This window comes from Oryzias melastigma, linkage group LG14 (assembly GCF_002922805.2).
Source record: "Oryzias melastigma strain HK-1 linkage group LG14, ASM292280v2, whole genome shotgun sequence".
NCBI lineage: Eukaryota > Metazoa > Chordata > Actinopteri > Beloniformes > Adrianichthyidae > Oryzias > Oryzias melastigma.
The window spans coordinates 23155706-23179255 of record NC_050525.1 but is presented as its reverse complement, the minus strand read 5'-3'; the positions used below and the strand labels follow the sequence as shown (position 1 = coordinate 23179255).

At 37.8% G+C, this 23550-nt stretch overlaps 1 protein-coding gene across 10 annotated transcripts in view; it reads right to left on the bottom strand.

Annotated features, from left to right (window-relative positions):
* tcf7 (transcription factor 7) overlaps window positions 1–22568 on the bottom strand; it is a 69262-nt gene extending 46694 nt beyond the window's left edge. For 3 of the 10 annotated variants that reach the window (XM_024265599.2, XM_024265639.2, XM_024265638.2), the window contains exons 1-3: window positions 21257–21439; window positions 20970–21039; window positions 20102–20208 (exon numbers count right to left, since the gene is read on the bottom strand). In XM_024265599.2, the coding sequence (XP_024121367.1) occupies window positions 20102–20208; window positions 20970–21039; window positions 21257–21439 (360 nt within the window). Of the gene's footprint in view, window positions 1–20101; window positions 20209–20969; window positions 21040–21256 lie in introns of all 10 variants that reach the window. The other 7 variants (XM_024265593.2, XM_024265622.2, XM_024265631.2 and 4 more) reach the window with 7 other exon arrangements.
* Between the last annotated feature and the right edge of the window lie 982 nt (window positions 22569–23550).

Below are 23550 nucleotides of genomic sequence, written 5' to 3'. Positions count from 1 at the left end.
AATTTCAGTTTTTAAAAAATATTTGAAATGTTTTAATAAACTAAAACATTTTCCACTCTTTTGCAAAAATGCGTCAGTCCAGTCTATGAGTGAACATGAAACCCAGAACTACAAAGACGCTGCCATGAATGCACAGATGCATAGGCAGAACACCAAAAAAAGCCTCCAAATAAAAATAGAAGATTACAAAAGCTCCCACCCCATTACAATATTGCGAGCTCCCATCTTTTTCATCCGTCTCCCTCCTATACATCAATTAAAACTCCCTCCATTGGCCGGTTCTGGTGCCGTATTAGCACCTTCCCCTGCTGCCTCTGAGTGAGTTTCTCTTTAATCTTCCAAAGATGTTACCATTGATGGGTCTATTGATTTGATGTTGAGCCAGCTGCTTTTATCTCCTGAAACTCAAAGGGGTGCTGGGGAGAAGAGATGCGCTCACCAGCAGGTCTTTTTTCTGTAAAACTGACTAACTTGGGGTGTTGAGAGCCTTCTTCTGAGCTGCATTGAGAGATCCCGTCCACACTTTGGAGTTCTTATTAAAAGTCATATTTAATTCAGTCTGTCAGCAACTTTTCTCCTGTAAACTTGTAGACATAAGTTATTACAACCTGAAGTTAGGGAGGGGGTAACAGCGTTTAAAACATATGAATCAATGTTTTCAACTTTACAGGGTTTCAGTGCAGCACTGCTCTGCAGGACTCATGTTGGGAGCATTAAAGAGGGTGCTAGCATCCAGCTGACCACATGTGGAGCTCGTCCAAAACCCTGCAAGGCCCGAACGCTGGTGCGTTTCACCGCAGAGCTGCATGCAGAGGCCCAGGAGGCCTCCCCGCGCAGCAGCATCACAGAGACCGCCCGCCACTGCTTCATCTTTGTTTGTGTGAACGCACGCCTGTGTGTTTATGTGTTGTTCATTCATGCACATCGACCCTTTTTATAGAAAAATTCATCACGGGGGCCCTCTATTTGTGTGCGATAAGCCGACGCTCGGCTTCCAGGGTTCATTTTCTGCTATCGATCATCGCAGGAAATAACATGGTGTCTTAACCCTCACTGTGTTATTATCACTCCAAAAATAAAGCCGCTGGCTGCAGTGAAAGGCCCGTGCTTTTAAATCACTTTTAATCATCCGTTCACTTTACATGCAAGTGTATTCTTTGAATCAAAAAGCAAGTTCTGCTGCAGTTTTTTTTTTTTTTTTCCTGGATCCTGATGCATGAACTGAAGTGGAGCTTTCTCTCTGGAGCGCTCCGGTTCTCCTGCTGCTGTGGAGGATCAGCAAACAAGTCTTCTCTCTGCCTGCAACTACAGCTCCTCTGGGACATTCTTCTTAAAACTTTAAAGTTTCCAAAGCATACTTTCACCATTAGTAAATCATTTGCGGAATAGTATCTACATTTTCTGTTAAAAAGTGCAAATTTACTGAGCATCTTTGATGTTTTCAGGGCAATTATCCTCTGCAAAAATGGTAACTTTTGTATAACGAACTAAAGAATTGCAGAAAATGAAAACTTTTAAGTTAAAATGGTTATCACAGCAACCTAATAAAAACACTTGGTTAAAAAATTTGTTGACACCACATCTAGAATGAACCTTAAAGTATGAGATAGTTCGGCAGTAAGGGGTTCATTTCATGCAGCTGTTTGCTCTGGTTTATGAAAGAATCTTTAGTGATTGGTTAAAGTGGATCCAAAGATGAAAACTAACATGATAATATTGAAAATAAGGATAACATGAGTTTGATGCAGTAGAATTTAAGGCTTGGTAATCAGAATTTAGAGGCTTCCAATTGATTAGTCTTTCTTCATTTTACTTTTATCAATCCATCCAATATCGATATATCAATATCAAAATCAATCAGTTCAACAAGTCATTCATCCATCCATCGATTGGTCCTCCACTTGTCTGTCCTTCCATCCATCATTCATCTGTCCTTCCATCCATCCATCCATCCATCCATCCATCCATCCATCCTTCTATCCATCCATCAGTCCATCCATCCATCCTTCCATCCAGCCATAGATCTATTCTGCCATCCATCTATCCATCCATCCATCCATCCATCCATCCATCCCTCCATCCCTCCATCCATCCTTCCATCCATCCATAGATCTATCCTGCCATCCATCCACCCACTTGTCCATCCATCCACCCATCCATCCATCCACCCATCCATCCATCCATCCATCCATCCGTCCATCCATCCATCCATCCCTCCCTAAATATATCCCACTTTTCAAAATGTCTTATAGTTACTGCATTCTTTCTTCCATCCCTCCATCCCACTCGTCCATCCTGACTATAAAACCGTCTCTTGTCCGTACAGCAGAATGGTTTCATAGAGATTTGTAATGTAAGTGTGCGGTACGAGAGCATCGCTCCCCCCCTGCTGCCCCCTGAGTGCATACAAGCATGAGCTTGCACACATATTCAAAGACCAACCAGCAGCTGGCCGGCTCAGCTCCGTTATTCCTACCAAGCCATAATTGTTCCCGGGCCTCTACCCTGTCAGCGCCAGCGCGCTCCAGCCAAGTGGCTAACCATGCACAGCCCTCGTGGCTCGCTCGCCTTTGGGCTCAAACCGCCCTCTTATAAAGCCAATCGTCTAAACACTCGGTTATAAAAGCACAATAACAGTAGGACTAATGGAGTGGTGAACTAATAAGACCAATTCTTAGTCCACTTATTTTGGCAACCAATTTTAATTTCAACAACAATGTCGGATTTCCAAAGGATGACATTAAAAATCAATAATAAAGAATCTAAAAGGACATCTTAGCTCTGTGTGACAAACAAATTTAACAAAAATGACATTTTCTTGACCCAAAAACAGTAAGACCATTTTATTTTACGATTTGCCACATTTACTACACATTTAAATGTTCTATTTTCAGGTTTGAATAACTCATATAACGACTAATTTAAATGTCAAAAAGTTTTATTCAGAGAATATACATATAATGTGCAGCAAATGTCTAATTTCTAAACTTTTTATGCATTTCAGTATGATTCACTCAAATTAATTTATTTTAAGACAGAGATTTTCCATTTCCCTTTGTAGGTTCCTCCTTAAAAAGCACCTAAAGTACAAATGTTTACTTCTTCAGCCATCCCCTTCTGCGCCACACCTAAACCACATCATCAGACAATGCATCCTTTTCTACTTTTATTTTTCAGTTAGACATAATTGTTTTTGCAGGTGAGCAACTTTTCCATCTTCTGCAAGGGCACTATAGGAAAAAAGGAGACGCCGTTGAGCGAGCAAATCTGCAAAATGTTCCACCAGCAACAATAAACACGCAGAGTTAGGGAGGAGCTCGTTTTCAGGTGACAGTCAGGCTCAAAGCCTTTATTTTCCATGGTAAACCACAACAGGCTCAATCTTGCTTAACTGTACACAACAAACATGAGCGCTCACACAAACGCACACAAAGACAAAATGTACTTGAGCAGCTATAACAACCTGTATACTTTTGTTTAGCCTAAACAAAAGTTTATTACAAAAGCAAGATGGCGGTCTCCATCTTCCGCTGGATGTTCATGACGCCCAAAGACAAACAAAACTTCAGACTGGAACTAGTTTGATCTAAATTTTTATCCAAAATAATCCACAGATTATTCCAGAATGAAATGAACAATTAATTAATTCAAACCGAGTCTTAAGAAAATAAAAAGATATTTGTTTCAACTTTATTTTCTGTCCTGCAAGAGAAAATTTTTTCAAAAGCAAAAAAAAGAAGTTTGAGAAAACTTTTCTTAATTTTTTTTTAAGAATTCTTATTTTTCTTACTCTATTGGCAGACTTTTTTGCTTCTTTTAAGAAAATCTGTCAATGAATTTGATTTATTTTTCATGGGTCTGTTTTTGGTATTTTTGCTGATATACACCACTAAGGATTTTTGTTTTTATTCTTTATAATTAAAAATGTATGAAACAAAGAGATTTCTTTCCATCCAACTACAGATCTAATCTGGCGAAATAACATTTCCAAAAGTTTGTCCGAATGAACTTTTATTTTGTAAGGTTCTGCCTTTAATAAAAGATGAATTGAAGCAAACAAAGTGGTAAAAGATAAACATTTCTCCTAATCAAAACAGCAAAGGGATGATTTGATTTGCTGATAAATGCTAATTTGAACCTTCAGACGGTCTGGAAACAGTCAACTCATATCCACACTCTAGCTGAGTAAACGTGACGACTGCCTTTTACTGCCTAGATTAAGACTGGGACCAGATTTAAAGAAAAATATATGACAATCAAGAATGAAAATGAAAGGAGAAATGCATGGTGAAGGAACAGGGAAGGAATGAGGGTCGCCTCGCTCTGCATCCCAGCAGAGGAGTCCTCTGGGGTCCTGCGGGCTGACTGCGCCTTCGCCTGCTGTAAATCTGCTTCTGATTGGAGGATAATTCAGCGAGGGAACCATAAAAACATCACTAATGGAGACTGCAGGTCTGTCTTAACTTAGCCTGTTTTCAACAATCTTCTCCACATGAAATATCTATTTAACAGAGCTTGTTTCACAGAGCGACGTGAAGCTTAAAGACCCACTCCGATGAATATTCGAACGCGTTCACTTTTCAGAAGATGGTGGATATATACAGTATATAAGGAAATTTAAGGAGAAACAACTGATGCATGATAAAAAAGCTCCCTGCAATGACCTTTCAACAACAGGGAGGGGAAAGGGGGCGGGGTTGCTCCATGCCAATACCCCAGAGAATTAACTCTTGCCGCTCTGCAGAAACTACCTCCTAGAAAACAGCAAAAGTTTTTTTATTTGACCTAAAACAAGCATAATTTTAATTAAAAGAACCAGGAACGCTTTTAAAAAAGCTAAAAGTTTATCAGAGTGGGACTTTAAAACTGTTAAATTGAGATTTTATGAAACTTTTTGCCATTACATATTTTTCCAACTACATACTATAATTCTTTTGCAGCTTTTTTGCAGTAGTGTTGAGCCCTGATGTAATGTGTTATATTTAGTTCTCTGTTTGGTGCAGTGTGATTCACGTGTTGTTCCTCTCTCCCGGTGGATTGTCTGTGCTCCTGTTCTTAGCTGTTGTAGAGTTAGATAAGCTAATTCTTTTTTAATAGTCCTGGTAAATCACCTGTAAGTCCTCGGAGGATCTCCCCTTCATGTGGGCACCCGTAAGGTTTCTTCTTTTTCGTCTCGAATAAGTTTTTCCTTATCAGGAAGGAAGGTCTAAGACAAGGATTACCAGTTTTATTTAGGCTGTTTAGTTAAGTAATTAGCTATTTTTTATATTTTATGAACTGCTTCTCTAAAATTACTGGCATGAAGCCCAATGAGGGAATTTTTTTGTGATATTGAGCTATATAAATAACATTAAATTGAACTGTCCTCAGAAAACCACACTGTGTCACACTAGAGCAGCAAACACACAGAAAGGATGGACTCTAAACCTCATTCGAAGGTGTTTACAGACCTGTTAAGAGGAAATCCAGAGCAACGTCAGGTCGGATTCAGGTTTTGTTTTCGTTATTTTAGCCAAGTTTGCTGAGAAAAAAGGTTTCTTGCAGAGCTATGCAATTAAAAAATTAAAAAGTACTTGCACCTTAGTAGAAAAGCCTTTACAAACAATTAATAATCTGCTGATTCACATATTTTTTAATAAACGTAAAACTAAATTAGTGACAGCTTGAAGAAAAACAAACTAAACAATTTAAGATATTTAAGTGAAAAATGTTCATTTTTGCCTTAGTAAATGTCTACTAACTAGTGCTGGGTGATATGACGACATATATCTTGTGGGTCAGAGGTCTGCAACCTTCAGGCCTGAACTATTTGAGTTGATTTCTCATAGACTAAAACCCAGTAGGAGCCACAAAGTCTTCCTTCACCCTTTAAAAAAATAAGACACTGATTTGTATTTGTGATATTGTTACTATTACGACAAACATATATGAACTGCTGTTCACGTGAGATACTTTCAAAATAAAAGACACCCTGTTTCATATGATCATCTCAGTGCAGCAAATGTAGTAGTAGTAAGTTTAATATCAGCAGTGATTGAATAAAAATAGTTAATTTTACTGTTGTTGGTTCATCAAATATAAATATAACAAACCAAAAGGAAATCTAAGCTAATTAATGAAGTGCTAATTGACGGCTGTTTTTAAATGAGTTAAACTTTGAGTTAATTTACTGTCTTTCCCCTTTAAACTTTCTCACTTCTTACTTTACAGTTACTTTTTAACATTTAGAAACTTTTTTTCTTTTTCTTTAACCCTATAACACCAGAACTCCAATGTTTATGTTATTTGATTTACTGTAACATGTGACCTTTGACCTTACAGCATCCCTCTCAAGATGACATAACAATTTAATATCAATTTTTGTATATAGGGTCAAAGCTCACCTGTCAACATGAGTTTGATGGAAAGTATATTCCTTATCTCTCTAATGAGGTTGACATCTGAAACAAGGAACTATTTTTCACTAAAGATAAAGCTTTGGTCTGACTGACTCAAATAATTAAAAAAAGTGCATTTTTTGGTGCTGAACTCTCACAACTTTGTTCAACTTTACTACACTCTGACTCCACATAATGTAAAGTAACGACTAATCGACTATTAAATTAGTCGATTAGTCGACTAATCGTGGCAGCCCTACTTCAAACAAGTCCACTTCCTATTGTTGAAAGCGAAAAACTGACTTTCGAGAGTCATAATTAAGCCTGGATTTGTGTTTCTTTTCCTTGAGTGCGGTGATGAAACGGTTAAAGGTGTTCTTAGGGTGTCATCGTCTGTTTCAACTGGGGCTGTGGTTTTCTTCTACCAGGTGCACAGCGTGGTTACCGCTTTCTCATTGTTTACTGCTAACTCCCTTCCGCTAGTGCACTTATCTCTTTCCGCCATTGTTCTCTCTCCGTCTCTCTCGCACCATCACTCCGTCTGCCTCCTTCCAATCCCTGTCCGGACTCTCCTGCAGCTCCTGCAGCTCTTCCCTCCGCCCGATCGACTCAATCTGCACTCATCAGACAAATCAGATGATACCATTCTTTTGTTGTTCACTTCCTGCACACCCACCTCTTCCCTTTCATCTGTCCTTGTTGTGCATACAGTGTTTCCCACATACGCGTCCGGTACTACATGCAACACCTACGCTGTCACGCACACCCACGTGCTGTCCGCACACACACAAACACACACATGCGAGCTCTCTCCTGTCGACCACAGTGCAGTGCATCGAACAGTTGCTCTAGTTTTTGTTTGGCCCCGAACAAGTCGATTCACCTCAACACCTTTTCACACACTCCCACACATCTTCAAATCACTGAATAAAAATGCTTTATGAGCTCTCCAACTTCCTGATACACCGTCACAGAGATCCACTTTTTTAGTCAACTCTTGTTTCCTTGAGGAAACTTTCTGTCACCTCTTTTCCATCAGCTCAAACCCCAGCACAATAAGCACAACTGACTTTGTTTTTTTCTCCCTGGCAACAGGATAAAGGTCGATAGGAAAAATATTACCACCGTGTTTGTGCGTTTGCGTGACTTGTGCGTGTCCTGAACGCTTCGGGGCCTTTTCCCCGTAAGGCGGCGGAAAAGGTTCCCATGCCCACAAATCGCAGTGATAGGTACGTCTGTGTGTGCAACAAAAACAAAGGTAGGAAATCAATTTGACGCATGTATGAGTTTCTTATGAGGAAACTTGTTGAAGAGGGAATTCCTCCTCGCTGGAGCTCAAAAACGACATGAACAGATGGACGCAGCAGTGAAGCCTTCAATTTCTTGTACTTTTTCTTGTTTTACACAAGTCATTTTTGGATATAACAGAAAAAACCCATCTGCATGGCTTTAAAAGCTTGTAAATAAATGGAAACCACAAAAACCAAGAGCCTTCCTGCTCTGACTGATGGTTGAGGACTGTTTGATTCAAAAGCCAAATGACAATGCCCATTAGCATGAAGTCATGGTTTCTTTCAGACATTAGCTTCACAAGATTCTCGGTGGTCACACGAGGGATGTGCAGGACGCTGATCTGAGGCGACCAGACCTCTGATCTGGTTTATGAAACCAGCAGGATACCATGTACAGTTTTCAGGACATCCCAGCAACTTCAACAAGCTGCCAGTTTCAAAGTGTCAAACTCAACATTCGTTTCAAACATATTTTAGTAAAATCCAAAACATCATAGAAAAGAAAAAAAAATATTAAACCTCCATCTTCCTGACCATCAGCAATAATAGTGATACTACTGAGTTAACTCCTTTTGGTTTCTACAGAAGACATTTGGGGCGTTTTTTAGTTATACCAAATGAAAAGGGGTGTGGCTCTGGGAATTGTAGTTTTTGGTGGATTTAAAGAACTTTTGGCTCTCAGGTTTCCAGGAGGTTAACATATCTGCATCTTTTCCCTCATCATTTTACAAGGTAAAAAGAAGCTCCCCGAATCCTGAAAAATAGAAAAAGCACTTAATTTAGAACTAAAAAACTAGGGGTGTGTGCTGGTAATACGATATTTATCGCGATACATGGCTCACAATACGATACGTCTCACAATATGTCCCAAGATTGTACTGGAACTATTTTTTTTACTATTAAAAAAAAAAGAGTGACAGAAATGAAATGGTAAAATTAATTTTATTTATTGATCACAACTTGTGATCACTGCATCTCATTCAAAAGTTGTTTTTAAACAAGAAAATAAATGATACTTTTATTTTAGTAAATTAAGAAATATTTGTTCTTATTGAGAACAGTCTTATTTCCACCACAAAACATTTTTAGCAAAGGAAAAATAGGAAAAAAACCAGAGTGAATGTGCTTTAACCAATAAGGCTCTTTAAGTATGATTAAGGAAATATTTCAAATTATTTTTAACATTGCTAATTGTTGCTTATCCTGTACTAGTGGCCGGAGGATAAGGTGGAAAACAAAAATAAGAAGGATGCTCATAAATAATGAATTAAATATCACCTTGTCAGCATTTTAAATTAGTACAAGAATTGCCAGATGAAGTATCGCGATATATCGCCAAATCGATTTTTTCCTACACCCCTAATAAAAATAGATTCAAAACACTATTTGCATAACCCATACTTTTTATAGTCTTTATTTCTAACATTTTTAAGTTCATTTTTTAATCATTCAAATGGTTTCTTTGACAGATTTGTTCCATAAATCAAGCAACAAATATCTAAATGCAGCTTTAAGTTTAGGTTAATGTAAGTTTGGTAACATCTTATAATAAGATTCCTTAACAACCTTTATTAATACATTAACAAACATTTCTAATGTGTTTATAGGGTGTTAGTAAGATATGTATTAGTACAATAAGCCATTTAAGATTTATTAGCATAATTAATAAGTTTGATTAAAATCTAAAGTTTGAACATTTACAACAAATGCCATAATAATAAACTAATTAAAAGTAAAATAAATATTTTTTTTAGTTTAATTCATTGAATTGGAATATTTCACATTATTGTCTAATTTTTTGAATCATAATTGAATCAATTCAGTGTTCTGGCAGTGAAATCCACAAAGACAAAGACACTGTAAACCTGCTCCTAATCTTTGTTCCTGTCACTGATGTGGTTGTCCCAAATGTTCCAGCAAATAAAGAATCAAGTAGATCCTCCAAATCAACATAAGTCCATCCTTCCACAGCTTAAAGATCCACTCCGATCATCTTTTGATTTATTATTAAAGCATTCCCAGCTGTCTTTTGATTACCATTATGTCAGTTTGAGCCAACATTTTTAAAAACTCAGTGTGGTTTTCTAGGAGATAGTTTGTGCAGAGTGGCAGGAGCTCATTAGAAGTACACCACAAAGTTGTGGGTCGGACTGTTTACGCAGAGCAACCCCGTTCCCCCTTCCCATTGCCTAATGTCACAGGTGCAATAAAAATATCATGGATGCATCAGCCAGCAGTTTCTACATCCCATATAAACTTTTTTCATTTTGTCTGCTCCTGATTCACAACGGTTTTATTTCAAAAACATTATTATGTTTGTAGAGATGCAGAATAAAACAAACAGGAAACCATTTATTAACAAATGTAGTTTTTGTTGCACTAAAAGCTTAAACTACTGAGCTTCTCTCCAGGGATTCCTTTTTCCATCCAACACTTCATTTCCAGCTAATAAAAATTGAATCTTCTGCAACTTTTTAAACCAGAAAACAAAAAAAATCAAACAATAAAATCTGGATTCTGTAAGTACAAAAACATTGTTTTCAGCCGCCGCCGCTCTGTGTGTGTGTGTGTGTGCGCCATGTATGCAAGTGTGTCAGTGTAAATAAGGCAGAAGAAGGAAGTGAAGACACTTGAAAGTGCAGATAAGCTCGAAGGCATTATGTGCACAACATGTGGTGGATTTGAGCACACGTGTGTCATATGTGTAAAGTGAAAAGCAAATAAAGGCGTTAGCTCCTTCTTGAGCTCGAGCCATAAACGGAAAGATTAAGCTTGCACTCCTGATTGTGTGTGTGTGAGTGTTAGATCTCAGCCATGTGTGGTGGGCTGCTTCATGCGGCTGTGGAGGCTCCAGCTGGTCTGGGCTGGGCCCAAGGGCATGGGGTGGAGAGGGGCGGAGGGAGGAGGATGGGGTTTGGGCTTCATTTACTCGCCTATTTTTGTGAACCCTATTTTAATAAAGTGCATATTAAAATAATGACGAAGGTCAGATGCGTAGGCTGAGGCCCGAAGGAGGGAAAAGTCATCGCAGAAGTTTATCAACAGCGAGCATCGACACAAACCGCCTGACGCTCGTTCGCAGAGAAAATCCCCAAACGAGGAGAGTTTATCAGACAAATACCGTGTTTGTCAGGCAGTGGTTAGGTCACAGACTGTCCTCATTAAGCCATAAATTCCTGTATTTGTGTCAAGGAGGTTAATTAAATATGATTCATAGATTGGTGCGATAACAAATTTAACATCGATTTGGATGCTTTGCTCTTTTCTTTTGATGTATTTAACCAGAAGCAAAAAAAGCTCCATTACTGCCACACCATGCTGCATTCGCCCCCCACCTCAATGAAGATGTGAGCGACCTCAGAGGGAGACTGTAAACAGACCCGACATTTCCTTACAGACCACAGATGCTTTCTGAAAACATGCAGGTTTTCTGCAAAAACTGATCATAAAAACGATAGTTTCTATTTTTAGGCTTCGATGATGATTCGGCTCCTCAGTCTTTGTTGCATAACATTTGTTTCCCTTTGAGTAGAAGTGTGTTTTTGTGAGGGAGAACTCATCGGGGCCTGTTTTGACTGCTCTGTGAAACTCCCTGATTATTGACAGGAACCAGGAGGAAACGAAACACAACTTTTAATTCCCAGAGGTCATGTGACCTTCTTAAAAAATCACACGCAGACATCCAGCGTTGCATACGGTCACGAGACCGCCGCTCGATTTAGCGCATCAACCACCGTGTCCAAGTCATAGGAGCGTTTCATGCTTGTGAAGTTTTTTAAAACATCTTCACCAAGTGGAAGTGGAGGATGCTTTCTTTGCATCTGAAGGGTGAAACTTTTTACAAGATTTCCACAAAAGATGTTATTAACCCGGACAGGACGACTCCTTATTTCAAAGCTAGGTTTGAGTCCCAGCAACCAGGATGAGAGCGTGGTAAAAAAAAAAGCTGCATCCAAATGAACTGAAACTGAAAAAACGGAAAAAATGCTTCATCTGAAGCCAAAAAAAGATAAATTCTTGGAAATAATAATAGTAAATATCATAAAGCTTTTAATAGAAGTTAATGTGCAGCTTTTAAAACAAGAATGAGAACAAAATATTATAAATAAATGAATATTTAACTTTAAAAAAATAACGAAGCAATTAAAAATATAGAGAAACATGAAAATTGATTAAAAAAAAACACATCTAAATAATCTATTAAAACATGTGTACAGCGCTGCTCATGGTTAAACCAACTTAGTTTGGTTTTTAAAAAGGATAAAACTTCTGATCAATAGGATGTCAATTTTATTTTAGACTTTTTTTATGCCATAGAGACACAAAATTTGTTTTTGAACCAGCAGCCACAGCATCCGCTCATAATTTTGCTAAGTGGACACTTTTAAGTTACTTTTTAAAAATCATGAAAAAGCAAAAAGAAAAATACATCAGAAATTGGAGACATCTATAAAACAGATTAATATGCTTTCATCTCAGGAATATGTAAGCACTTAATGTTGTGATCTTTAGATAAAATTAATTTTACCATTTTATTACAATGAATTAATATTCAGGTAGAGTTTTTTCTAAGTCATAATCTTTAAAAATAGTGATTCTGGTACAGTCTTTAGATATATATCGTAATATCGTATCATTAGTCGGGTATCATAATACATATCGTATCGCCAGACTCTTGCCAATACGCCATCCTAGTATTTAGCGTTCAAGATGACCCTTCAATACTTGATACTTGTACCGATTTATCGACAAGACAATATTTAATTAATTATTTATGAGGGTCCTTCAGTGTTGTTTTCCAACTAAACCCCCGACCACTATTTGGCAGGACACTTTGAGCAACTCTACACCGCGCCAGGACGACAAGATCTCGCGAGATCTTGTTGAATGTTCAGTATCATTCTGTCAGTCAGCCTAGCGGTTTTTGTTGTTATGAGACATGTACTTCTTAGTATGACTTAGTTTTTTTTTCTAAGACATACTCTTTAAACAAAAAAGTGAAAAATTGTCTTGGAATATATCGCGATATGTATCATATTGCGAGACGTGTGTCGCGATACAAGTAGTATCGCCATATTATCGATAGATTCTTGCTAGTACACACCACTACTGCTTAAGGTCTGGCTCCAAGATGGCAATGGAAACTGATTTGATTTCATACAGATGACATCACAAGCACTTGGTCCAGTTCTCATATACAGTCAGTGGTTCTACTACGGCCATTTTTAGGGGTGCGATGAAGTAGCCAGAGAGTGCATAAGTCAACTTTTTCCCATCCGTCTTATTTGAGACAGACAGTGCTGTCACTGATTAACTACAAGCTGAGAACAAACATCTGGGAGGCCCGAACAGCTCACTCTGTAAACACACATGCAGGAGAAACGGCATGGTCTCATTCCATGGGTCAATGACTCACCTGGGTGCAACATTGCACAACACCCCCAAACACACCTCATGAAAACATCTATGGAAACTTCAAGAGAAGCCAACGTGATACTTCATTCATTTTAGCCTTTAAATAAAAAAATGGATGTTTGGTTCAAATTCTGTCAAGTCATCGTGTGAAGCAACCGCGGCGTGGGGAGGGAATCCAAAACAGTGCAGGAATGTTCTCTTCCTTCATAGGAAAAGCCTCAAACTGGTTATCATAACACGCTTTAGGAAGAACCCCACGAATGTAAAAAATCCTGACAGGATGGGACGTTCTCAGCACTCGTTTGCTGATTGAGGGCTGTTAAAGGGTTAATCCAGGTGACGGCAAGTGTGGCAGGAATTACTGGAAATGCCGTCTTCATTATTTGACGAAAACACGCCGCCGTGTCAGACTGTTTAGAAAAAAACAATAACAGTCAATAACAATCAAAGAAAAGCCGCACTTCCTCTGCAAACACCTGTCTTTTACTGCTCCACCGCTTCCCCACCCCACCTTCGCTCTGCGCCGGAAAGAAATAAGAGGATGAATAATTACAGGTATAAACACCTCCAGGCGATCTATAGGGTTTTTTTTTCTTCTCGTGATATTATTTCAAACATTTCCGCCTCTTGAAAGAGTCCTCTAAACAGCGTCTCTTCACAGCTTGCTAACTCTGAGCCAGAAGGAGGAGGAGGAGGAGGAGGAGGAGGAGGCTCTGGTGGTCATTTGTATTCGAATCTTCTCCCCTCCTCTTTGCTCGCCTTTCTTCTCAAGTTCTAACATTTAAATTCCACTTCATCTAAATTTGCTTTCAGTCGTTTTCAAGAACCTAAACTTGAAAGTTTTCAAACACAAATGACACTTTTATGAAACTTTTTTTTTAATAAAATATAATTTCAGACATGATTAGTATTTACTAAATCTGATCATCTTTAGATGTATTTTCAGAGTGTAGGTCTGCACAAAACATCGGAAATTTATTGTTATCGCAATATTGAAGAAGAAGACTTAAATCACAATTAATGGTTATCTTTAGGGCTGGATATCGATAATAATCTCCAGAAACGATTCACCAGAGCCTGGATCGGTTCGATTCCAATTTTTTTTCCGATTATTTTCATCCACTGAATTCAATTTGATTCAAATGATTGAATTTTGAGTTTACACATTTATACACATTTGTTTAGAATTAGATTAATAATCTATTATGTGCTTTAAATCTATTTATACATTGTAAACATTGTTCTGCCTCTCCTGGAAGGCGTTTCAGTTTGGCCACTAGGCGGCGATTGCGCTATAGGGATTCCAGAAGAAGAAGAAAGTATAAGCAAAAAAACTGTGTTTTACACCACAAATGGTTACTCTAAATAATATTTCCTTAAAATAGTTGGGAAAATTCATGCCTGAGTAAATAAAGATGTAGTGAGCAATATATGTTGATGTCGACCAAAGGTTAGCATTAGCCGTCCTGTGGGGAATTCCATTAAACGTTAGCATCAAGCTAGCAGACTTTAGCTTAATGTGCTAAATCGATATATATTTTAATGAATCGATTATTGCTCTGTTATGCTTAAATCGATTCAGATCGATTATTTTAAGCCAGCCCCGGTTATCTTAAATGTTTACACATGCGAAAACAATCTTATGGCAGCTTGACGTATTAAACAAATTAAATAGAGTCCTTTACGCATTTGACTATTTGGATGGTCCTCTTATGATACTTGCCTTCTATGTAGATGTGGGTTATTTGGAGTATAATTTAAGTTCTATTGAATTTATTTAAATAAAACTGATGCAGTGAAATAGAAATGATGCATTAGTTGTTTTGCTACATGTATCGGAAGCCATATTGTCATTGTGATATTAATCACTAAAATCGTACATAGCAAGTTTTTCTAATAGTCCCCAGTTGGTTTTTATTAAGATTACGGCATTTTTAGGCAAAACATGTAAAAAAATGTTGCTTTTTTATATAGCTTCTTCGAAATTCGAAATTCACATTGGAGTTGTGGGCAACCCCGCCCCCTTTCTCCTCTCCATTGCTGACATCTTCTACTGTACGTCACAAATAAACTCTTTTTAATACCGAATTTATTAATCTGCTCCTTATTTCCAGCAATTTGCATAAAAAAATACTTAAAAATACCAAAAAACTTTTTCACTTTTCAATTATTGACGCTGATTGCTAAAAAAAAATACTACTTTAAAAGACTGCATATAGCTGAATTTCCACCCTGCTGGAAGATTTTATTTACTACTGCAGAGAGCAGGTTTTGATGTTTGAAAGTCTTGATAAAAATGTTTTATGTGTCAGAGAGTGAAGGGTTTAACATAAAAAAAACATTTGTTTTTCCTTGGCAGATATAAACGTCCGGATTTCACAGCCAATTTTCCCTCAATAGTCTTGAGATTTTACAAATAAATCTTACATGCATGAGAACAAAACTAATTGCATCTCAGCCACATCCTAAAAAAATCATTTTTTGAGATTTTCACATGTAAAGTCAGGTCAGATCAAGTGAATTTTAACTGAGAATCAATATTTAAGATGAAAATTAGCATTTTTGCCTGTTAAATCTGAGCACTCGCTCCTCTTATCGTATCCAGTCAGAGGCGGGGAGGTCCCAGCGCCGCTCATCCCGGCCCCTGGGTCTGCCAGGGGAGGGGGGATTAGCGAGGCCTCAGCCTGCGTTGCTGCCATTGTTTACCAAGAGACTAGGGGAAGGCTGAGCAAACCCCCTGTCAACACGGCGCTACAATGAGAAACAAGGAAGTAGCGAGATCCGAGAGACTGGCGCGCCTTGATCTGGGAGGATCGACCTCGTGTTATTAGAATAATACAAGGCGACATGCGGGAGGGGAGGGAGCAGAGCTGCAATCGGTGCTAAATGGACTTCAAACTTGATTTAGGATTTCATTTAGTTGGAAAAAAATAAATATAATTTTATGATAAAGCATAAAAAATAAGCTTTAATAAATAGAAAGGTTCCACTGTTTTCTTTCCTAAGCATGTCAGTTGACTCTTCCAGTCATTTTTTTCTACTTCAGTGAAATGAAGTGTCAAATGAGCAGGAAATTCCCCCAAATGAGACAACAAAAGAGCACAGTGTGCTGTAAAACACAGGCTTGTAAATTCCACCGGTTCACAGCAGACCGGCGAGCAGTCATTTAATCAAACATTTACTGTTATCATCCCCCAAAAAAGCCCTTTTTTTTTTTTTTTACAGTCAGTTCGGTGTCCAGGTACAGTGGGTGGGAAAGCGCGTTAAAGCAGCGTGTTGTCTCCGGAGCTCGATGACGCTGCTGTGACCACAGCTTCCACATCACAGGGAGTTTCACAGCCTCCCTGATGTCAATACAGCTGAACGCCGCCAAACATCACGTCTTAGTTTCAGCGTTCGGATGCAGGACATCCAAACTGACATTTATCCATCAGATTTTCCAACTAGACTGATCTATAGTAGAATTCAGGCCAATTCAAGCATTTGCTGCTATCTTTCAAAGAACACTTTTATTGTGAAATTCCTGCAGGAAGTTTTATTTGAGATCGTTTTCTTTTATGGTTTCATTCCCAAACTGGATGTACTAGTATTAAAACTCATTTTTAGGCTTTATTTGTATTTTAATTATTCATTTGTCTTCTTTTTTTGTTTGTTTATGGTGTTGACATTTGAACCTCGAGTCTGTCATAAAATGTTTATGGTTTTCTCAAATATAGAAACATGTTCTTGATTATATCCAACAGTTAGAGGCATCAAAACTGTTCATTTAGGAGCAAAACGACCCTTAAAATGATTCTCTATTATCTGTAAAACTTTGCTTTTCATCCTCTTGAAAAAGAGATCACAAAGCAAAATGATCTAAAAGTGGTTTAAATCTGTAAAACACAAAGAAACAGTCCCTGAAAGTCTGAGATTTATTGAACTGAACAAAAAAACTATAAACTTGAAGCGGATCGAAGCAATGAAACATAAAAATGACAACAACAGCAAAAAAAAAACATCTTTGTATCCTTTTGGAGAATCAAATGCACAATCTGCATCCACACAACCCCAAGAATTAGCACACAAAAACACAACAGGAACTCTGGAAATCCACCCAAACAAAAACGCCTCATGTAATGAACTGGATGAAGCTTTTATTCCTCCATATCTCCCTGTTCCACAAACCCCCACTCCAGCTAAAAAAAAAGATGAAGACATCTCCATTATTGTGACAATAAGCCGCCATGTTCTGATGGGAAAGGAGAATTATGGCAGCAGCCTCTCCAGTGATCAGACACTTCAGCGGACAATGATTTGAAGCTTCTTAAGATTCGTGAAGGACACACGCCTCATTGTGTTTTGCTTCAATAGACGACATGTTAATCTGTCGGGATAACGACGGTCCTGGGAATTGTCTTTTTCAGCCAAACGGAGCGAGAGCTTTTCTGATGTGCAGAATTTGTGATTAGTTTAGCCATTTGAACCAGAAAAAGTTGGAGAAATTGTTTTACTAAGTTTATTTAGTAAAAGGTTTTGTAGTTTTATTGGAAAATAACTCTTTTAAAGTTTGTTTGCGGGTATTGTTTGTAGGTTTTGGATAATTTTTAAACATTTTTTTAACCTGAACACAACATAAGGGTTAAAAATAAATTGGAGGTAAAGCAAATATCTCTTTCTTTTATTGTTTTATTTTGTGAATTTGCATAATTTCAGGACAAATCATCTCAGAAGAAACTGATTTCATCAAATTCTTGACACTTTTAAAAGCTGGAACTCTTTCCTCATCGGATACAAAAACATTTTTCTCTAGAGATTCAACTTCTAAAAAAATGTTTAAAAAGTTTCGTCAAGCCTCAAAAGAGGACACCAGTAAAGGATGACATCGAGATAAAAGATTTTGTAGTTTTGAAGAGAAAAAAACTCTTTTAAAGTTTGTTTGAGACTATTGTTTGCTTTTTTTGATTGCTTGTTTAATTAACACAGGGACAAGTCATATTAATAAAACATTAAAAAATATTAATAAATAAGATTATAGCCTTTTAGGCTAATGTCCATCTTTAGTTCCTATAGAAAAGGTTGATGGTCTCTAGTAAAAGTTAAAGTCAGACAACAGCAGAAATGGAAAACACAGATAGAGTTGTCGATAGAAAAACACAAATTCATAAAACATAGAATAAAAAGTAGAAAAAAAGAAAATAAAATAGGTAAACAGATGTAACAGGAAAACAAAAACAGCAAAAAAACCCAAACAAAAAACAAAGTACACAGAGCTGTGGTGGCAGTTTTGATTGCCTAAAAGGCAATTTTTAATCATTTTTTACCCTTATGTTGTGTTAGGGTCAAAATTGACCCCATAAAGTGGAGGTAAACCAAATATATCTTTCTTTTATTGCTTTATTTTGTGAATTTGCATTATTTCAGGACAGACCATTTCAGAAGACGGGCAAAAAAGACAGATTTAATCTAATAGACACTTAAAATCTTAAATTTTTTCCTATTTTTTCTCTAGAGGTTCCAGTTTTGTTTTCTCACTTAAAAAAAAAGTAGTTATGTCAAGTGGTAAAAAAGGAGGAGACCATCAGCTCTAACGTGTGCCATCCTGTCCCACCCGGACAACAGCAGGGAGTCAGCACCCCCCACCCCCCCCTGGAACCTTCCAGGTCCGAATCTGCAGGTATCTGCGGCCCGAAACAAAAGCTCCTGCCTCGCAACTGGCCAGTAAATTACAGGGGAAGCAGCAACAACAGAGCTTTGTGTAGAGACACGCGGAAAGAAAGTGCTCTTTATTTTGTCAACCCCCCCAAACCACTGCCGCCACGGCCCCGTCGATCCCACCCTGAAGATGAACCATCTGAGAGGTTTCTGCTGCTCCAACAGGAGGCAGTGAGACGCTCTGATGACTGACAAATACCATCGCACTTGCTCACTGGCGTTGTCTGACACCACGCCGGATGTAGAGAGTTACACAACGCCAAGTATGAAGATGGTTAGGAAAACAACAGGGACACTCGCTCACGTTCTGTTCTAAATCACTGCAACGCAACTTTTTCCTCAAACACCCAAAAGTTTGGGTTGTTTTTTGTAAACATTTTTTAGCATTAATGAAAAGGAAATGCAAACAAATTATTTTTTAATTTTTACTTTGAGGATTAATAACGTTTTATTAATTGAGTTGATTATGTCCTAAAAGCTTTAAGGATGAGCATAAATCTTTAAGAGGTTTTCCAACAATAAATAAATACATGTTCTATAAAAAAAAGGCAAAAAATGGGAGGAATTTAAAGACATAAATTCAATGGGTTGGTAGAGTAAACATTGAATGGGAAACTACAAGGTTATATTCTAAAAAAAGTAGTTTTTACCCATTTATGACACAAAATGTTTGCTGTTTAAGAGCTGATTTATGGAGGCGAGAGCCTCACAACACCATGAAAATGAGGCAAAACTTCCCATGTTTCCCACAATTAGTCAGCATTTTTCTGTTTTTGCTGGTTACTTGAAGGGATTTTGTGATGAATATTTTAGGGCTGCTTGAGTTGACGTTAAACACTGAACTGCTGTCGAGACGACAAACCTCGCATCCTTCGCTGTTGACACCAAGACACAAACAAAAACACTTTTCTGTCTTGTCTTAATGCAAAACTTCCATTTCATGAATAACTTCTTTGTAATAATGCATATTTAACAAGGAAAATAACAGAAAACAAAAAGAATAGTTGAAATCATTTGTATCTAAAACCTGCAGAAATATTTAAAAAATATTTTTAAAAAGTGCCTCAAAAAGATGAGATTCAGTAAAGTAGAAAAAACACTTCACTAAAAAAAGTTTTTGGATTGTGGAAAAATAATTTAAAAAAAGCATAAATCACGAGACTTTTGCTGATATTTTGAAGTGCTTAGTTGTTGCACGCCGTAACGCCAAAAGCATCACTACACAAATCAGATAGAGTTCAAACTCAAAACCACATTGTTGTGTTTAGGAACAAAAAAAAAAACCAGCCAGACTGATGCAGGAATGAACGCAGGCGGACTTACAGATGGAGACACCGAGCTGTTGGGGAGGTAGGGGTCCGGCAGCATCAGGAACGGATACCCCGGGTACGCCGCCGACTTGTACATGCTTCCATCTTGTTGCTTCGACACTAAATAAAAATCAGAAAATCTGCGTCAAAACTGATGCAATCGAGAAAAAAATCAATAAATAAATAATGGATAAAAGTTGCATCAAAATAGCTGCAAAACTTACTTCCGCAACACAGATGAAAAAGATTTAGAGCGAAAATAAATAAATAAATAAATATGCAGCTAAAGTGAAAGTTGCTCTGAAAGCAGGTGAACTGTTACCAAGTAGTTACATCATGTTAGACGCCTGTATGAGCGGAGAGGAGATAATGCCTGAGACAAAACCATGACAGTCGTCACCTATAGCCTGAGAGGCGTGAACTCCTCCAGATTATTTCCACCACCCATATTAAGTAAGACAGGTTGATGGTGTAGCAGCTACACCTTACAACATCACTTCTGCTGATTTCACTGAAGGCCTTTCAGAAATCTGGATTTTAGGGAGAACATTTTTCTTCTTTCTGAAGACTGAAATGAGGTACACTGACTGCAGCCTGTAATTAAAGCTGCCAAGCAAACTACACATTCTGTGCCCACATGTAGGGAGGGAAATTACTCTGTTCTTTTTGGGTGGTAAAAGGAGAAAAAAAGTTGGGTGACTCTGATTGATCACTTTCTGTGGAGATTTTGTAACATTTTCGAGAGATTTTCATCAACATAATTCCATTTTGTGTCAAAAAGTGTGTTAATGAACCTACTTTGGAGTAGAAACGTTGCAGTTTTTGATGAATCTGGTGTAATCTGTGACAGGTGGCCATCATCACTTTAATAGTTTTCTTACCCACTTCGAGATGCTCTCGGTGTTTGTCTGGGAAGCCCCTCTGCTCGCCCTGCTGCCCCCGTCTGACCGCCTGGAAGTGACCGAAAACAAACACGGAATGAGCTGAGAGGACTCCCGAAGAAGAGGAAACTTTTGCCGCATTTTTACTCGCAAACACCGCTGACAGATCAGGGAGTTTTACTACTGTAAGTCCGGACCGGCTGCGCGCCGTGCGTTCATGATCCGGCGCGTCAGCGGCAGCGTCTCCCCGCATGGTACCGCAGCCGTTTACGCGCCGTGCCACCTACCGCCGCGCTCGGACTCTGATGGATCTCCGACTCGTTGACCAGGGAGGACTTCAGGTCGGCCAGGTCTCTCTCCGTGAAGGCGTTTTCTTGGATTTTCTCCTCTTGTTCTCCCTCGTCTTTGAACGATATCATCTCATCATTTGCGCCCAGGTCATCCCCTCCGCCACTGCTGAGCTGAGGCATGACTGCTCCCCCCTGCGACCTTATTTACGTTATGTAAATAGAATAAAATAAAAAAAGAAAAGGAAAACAAGCAAAAGTAGGGGGGAAAGTGACTTTTCTGTTAACGCTCCTCAGTCTGGGGCGCCTCCAAAGTCGAGAAACCCGCAGCGCATTCAGAAAAAGTTGCGTTGATGGCGTTCCCCCGGCTGCCCGATCCGTAGAAGACCAATGTTTCTCCACTACAGCAAACAGCTCATTTGAGCGCAAGACAAGGCAAGGAGTCCCGACATCAAAGGGCGCCGACCGGATGATTGACAGGCCCGATGACTTGTTGGGGGGTTGTACGATTGTTTCGGCAGAGCCTCTTAAAGAGACATCACCTCCCCGAGCTCGACTCAACAGGCGCTTTACTTCACTTCCAGGGGCGGCTCTGAGATTTTCACGGCCCCACTCTGACAAGCTTCATGTTAAATATATATTAGTGCTTTCATAATGTGTGATTAATTAATCGTGATCTGTAATTAATTAACCTAAATAATCTATTTTAATTATTTTTATTGCTTAATATTTGCTCTAAAAAGCCTAATTTTGAGATATTTTTATTTAAATTCATAACAAAATAAAAGATCAAAATGCAACTAAAAGTTTTACCAATATATCAGACTTCCAACCCTCACTTTCACATCAACAAGGGGTGTTTTTTTTGTCTGAAAAAGCAAAGCACAAGAAAAAAAAAAAAAAAAAATTATTTAACCAAAATAATCCCATTAATGTTGCAAACTTCTTTTGGCCACCCCAGATAATTAAAAATACTTTAAAATTTCAAGACAATAAAAAAAATGTAAACACTGAAACATATAAACAATACATCAAAATCTAAAATATGTGGAGATTAAAATAATAAAACAGCGAAAAAGAGAAAAATGTCAGTATTTTGTGGAGTTCTGTTTCAGGTTCAGAGTGCTCTAATTTAACGCATAAAAACAGTAGGAATCCCAAAAATATTGACCACAAACTTCTTATTAATACCATAATACATGTGGTTTTGCTCTGAAGCACAGAAGTTTACATTTAAATGTAGGTAATGACTTGTTGCTTTGGCACAATATTTTTAAAAATTACAAAACTAATGTTAAGTATTTTTGAGCGCTAGCAGTACCTCGCTAACGTAGCTGACCGGCCACTATTGATGATGTCATCGAGTGGGAGTGACGTCCAAATTTGAAGATACTATCCGTATGAGGGGATAAATGTAGGGGTAGGGAGAAGCCGTAGGGGAAGAATTTGGATTTGACCTACATTTCCAAAATTGAGAAATTTCCCAGAATTCTCTGTGAAAAACCAGTGTGCAATAATGCTTCAGAGATTGGGAAATATAGACCACAATGCATTGCGTTTAGAAAAATTTGGGGTGAAAATTTTTTATTAAAATGTGTTTTTTTAAATAAGCAATACATGTTTTCATCATCAGAACAGAATGGATTCATAAATAGTCATTGTAACATTCTCAAATTGATCAGGTCTTCACTTCATGATATCAGTGATGTCATATTTGGAAAAAAAAAAAAAAAAGTAGTGAGCATGGTGTCTAAATTGTTTTCAAGATCCAGGACATGAAATGGTCCTATACTATGTTGTTTTTTTAATAAGGAGAGAATAGCGTCTATGTCCGTCCGTCAATGCAGCACACTGCGGTCAACAGTCAATATTTGCTCCTATTTTCTGTGTTAAATTAGAGCACTGTTTTGTTCTAGTGTTCTTCTTTTTTTTTCTTTTTTCAAGATAAAAAAAAAACCCTCTGGGGGTGTAAAAATAAAAGTTGGAAGACTGTTATATTAGAAAAACTTTTAAAATCTCTTTTTTAGTTGTGTTTTGGTCTTTTATTGTGCAACAATGTCACAAATTTAAATGAAAATACCCCAAAATTAAGCTTTTCACAGCACTTATTAGGTTAGATTAATAATTGATTAAGTAGATTACATTAATGACAGGTCATGATTAATTAATCACACAAAAAATAATCACATGACAGAACTAATATTATTGCTTCTCAAACAAAAAAGTCTATAATTGTGTCTATTTGTATTGAATTACTTAAATCCATTTAATTTTCAAAGCTCATGCTTTTATTT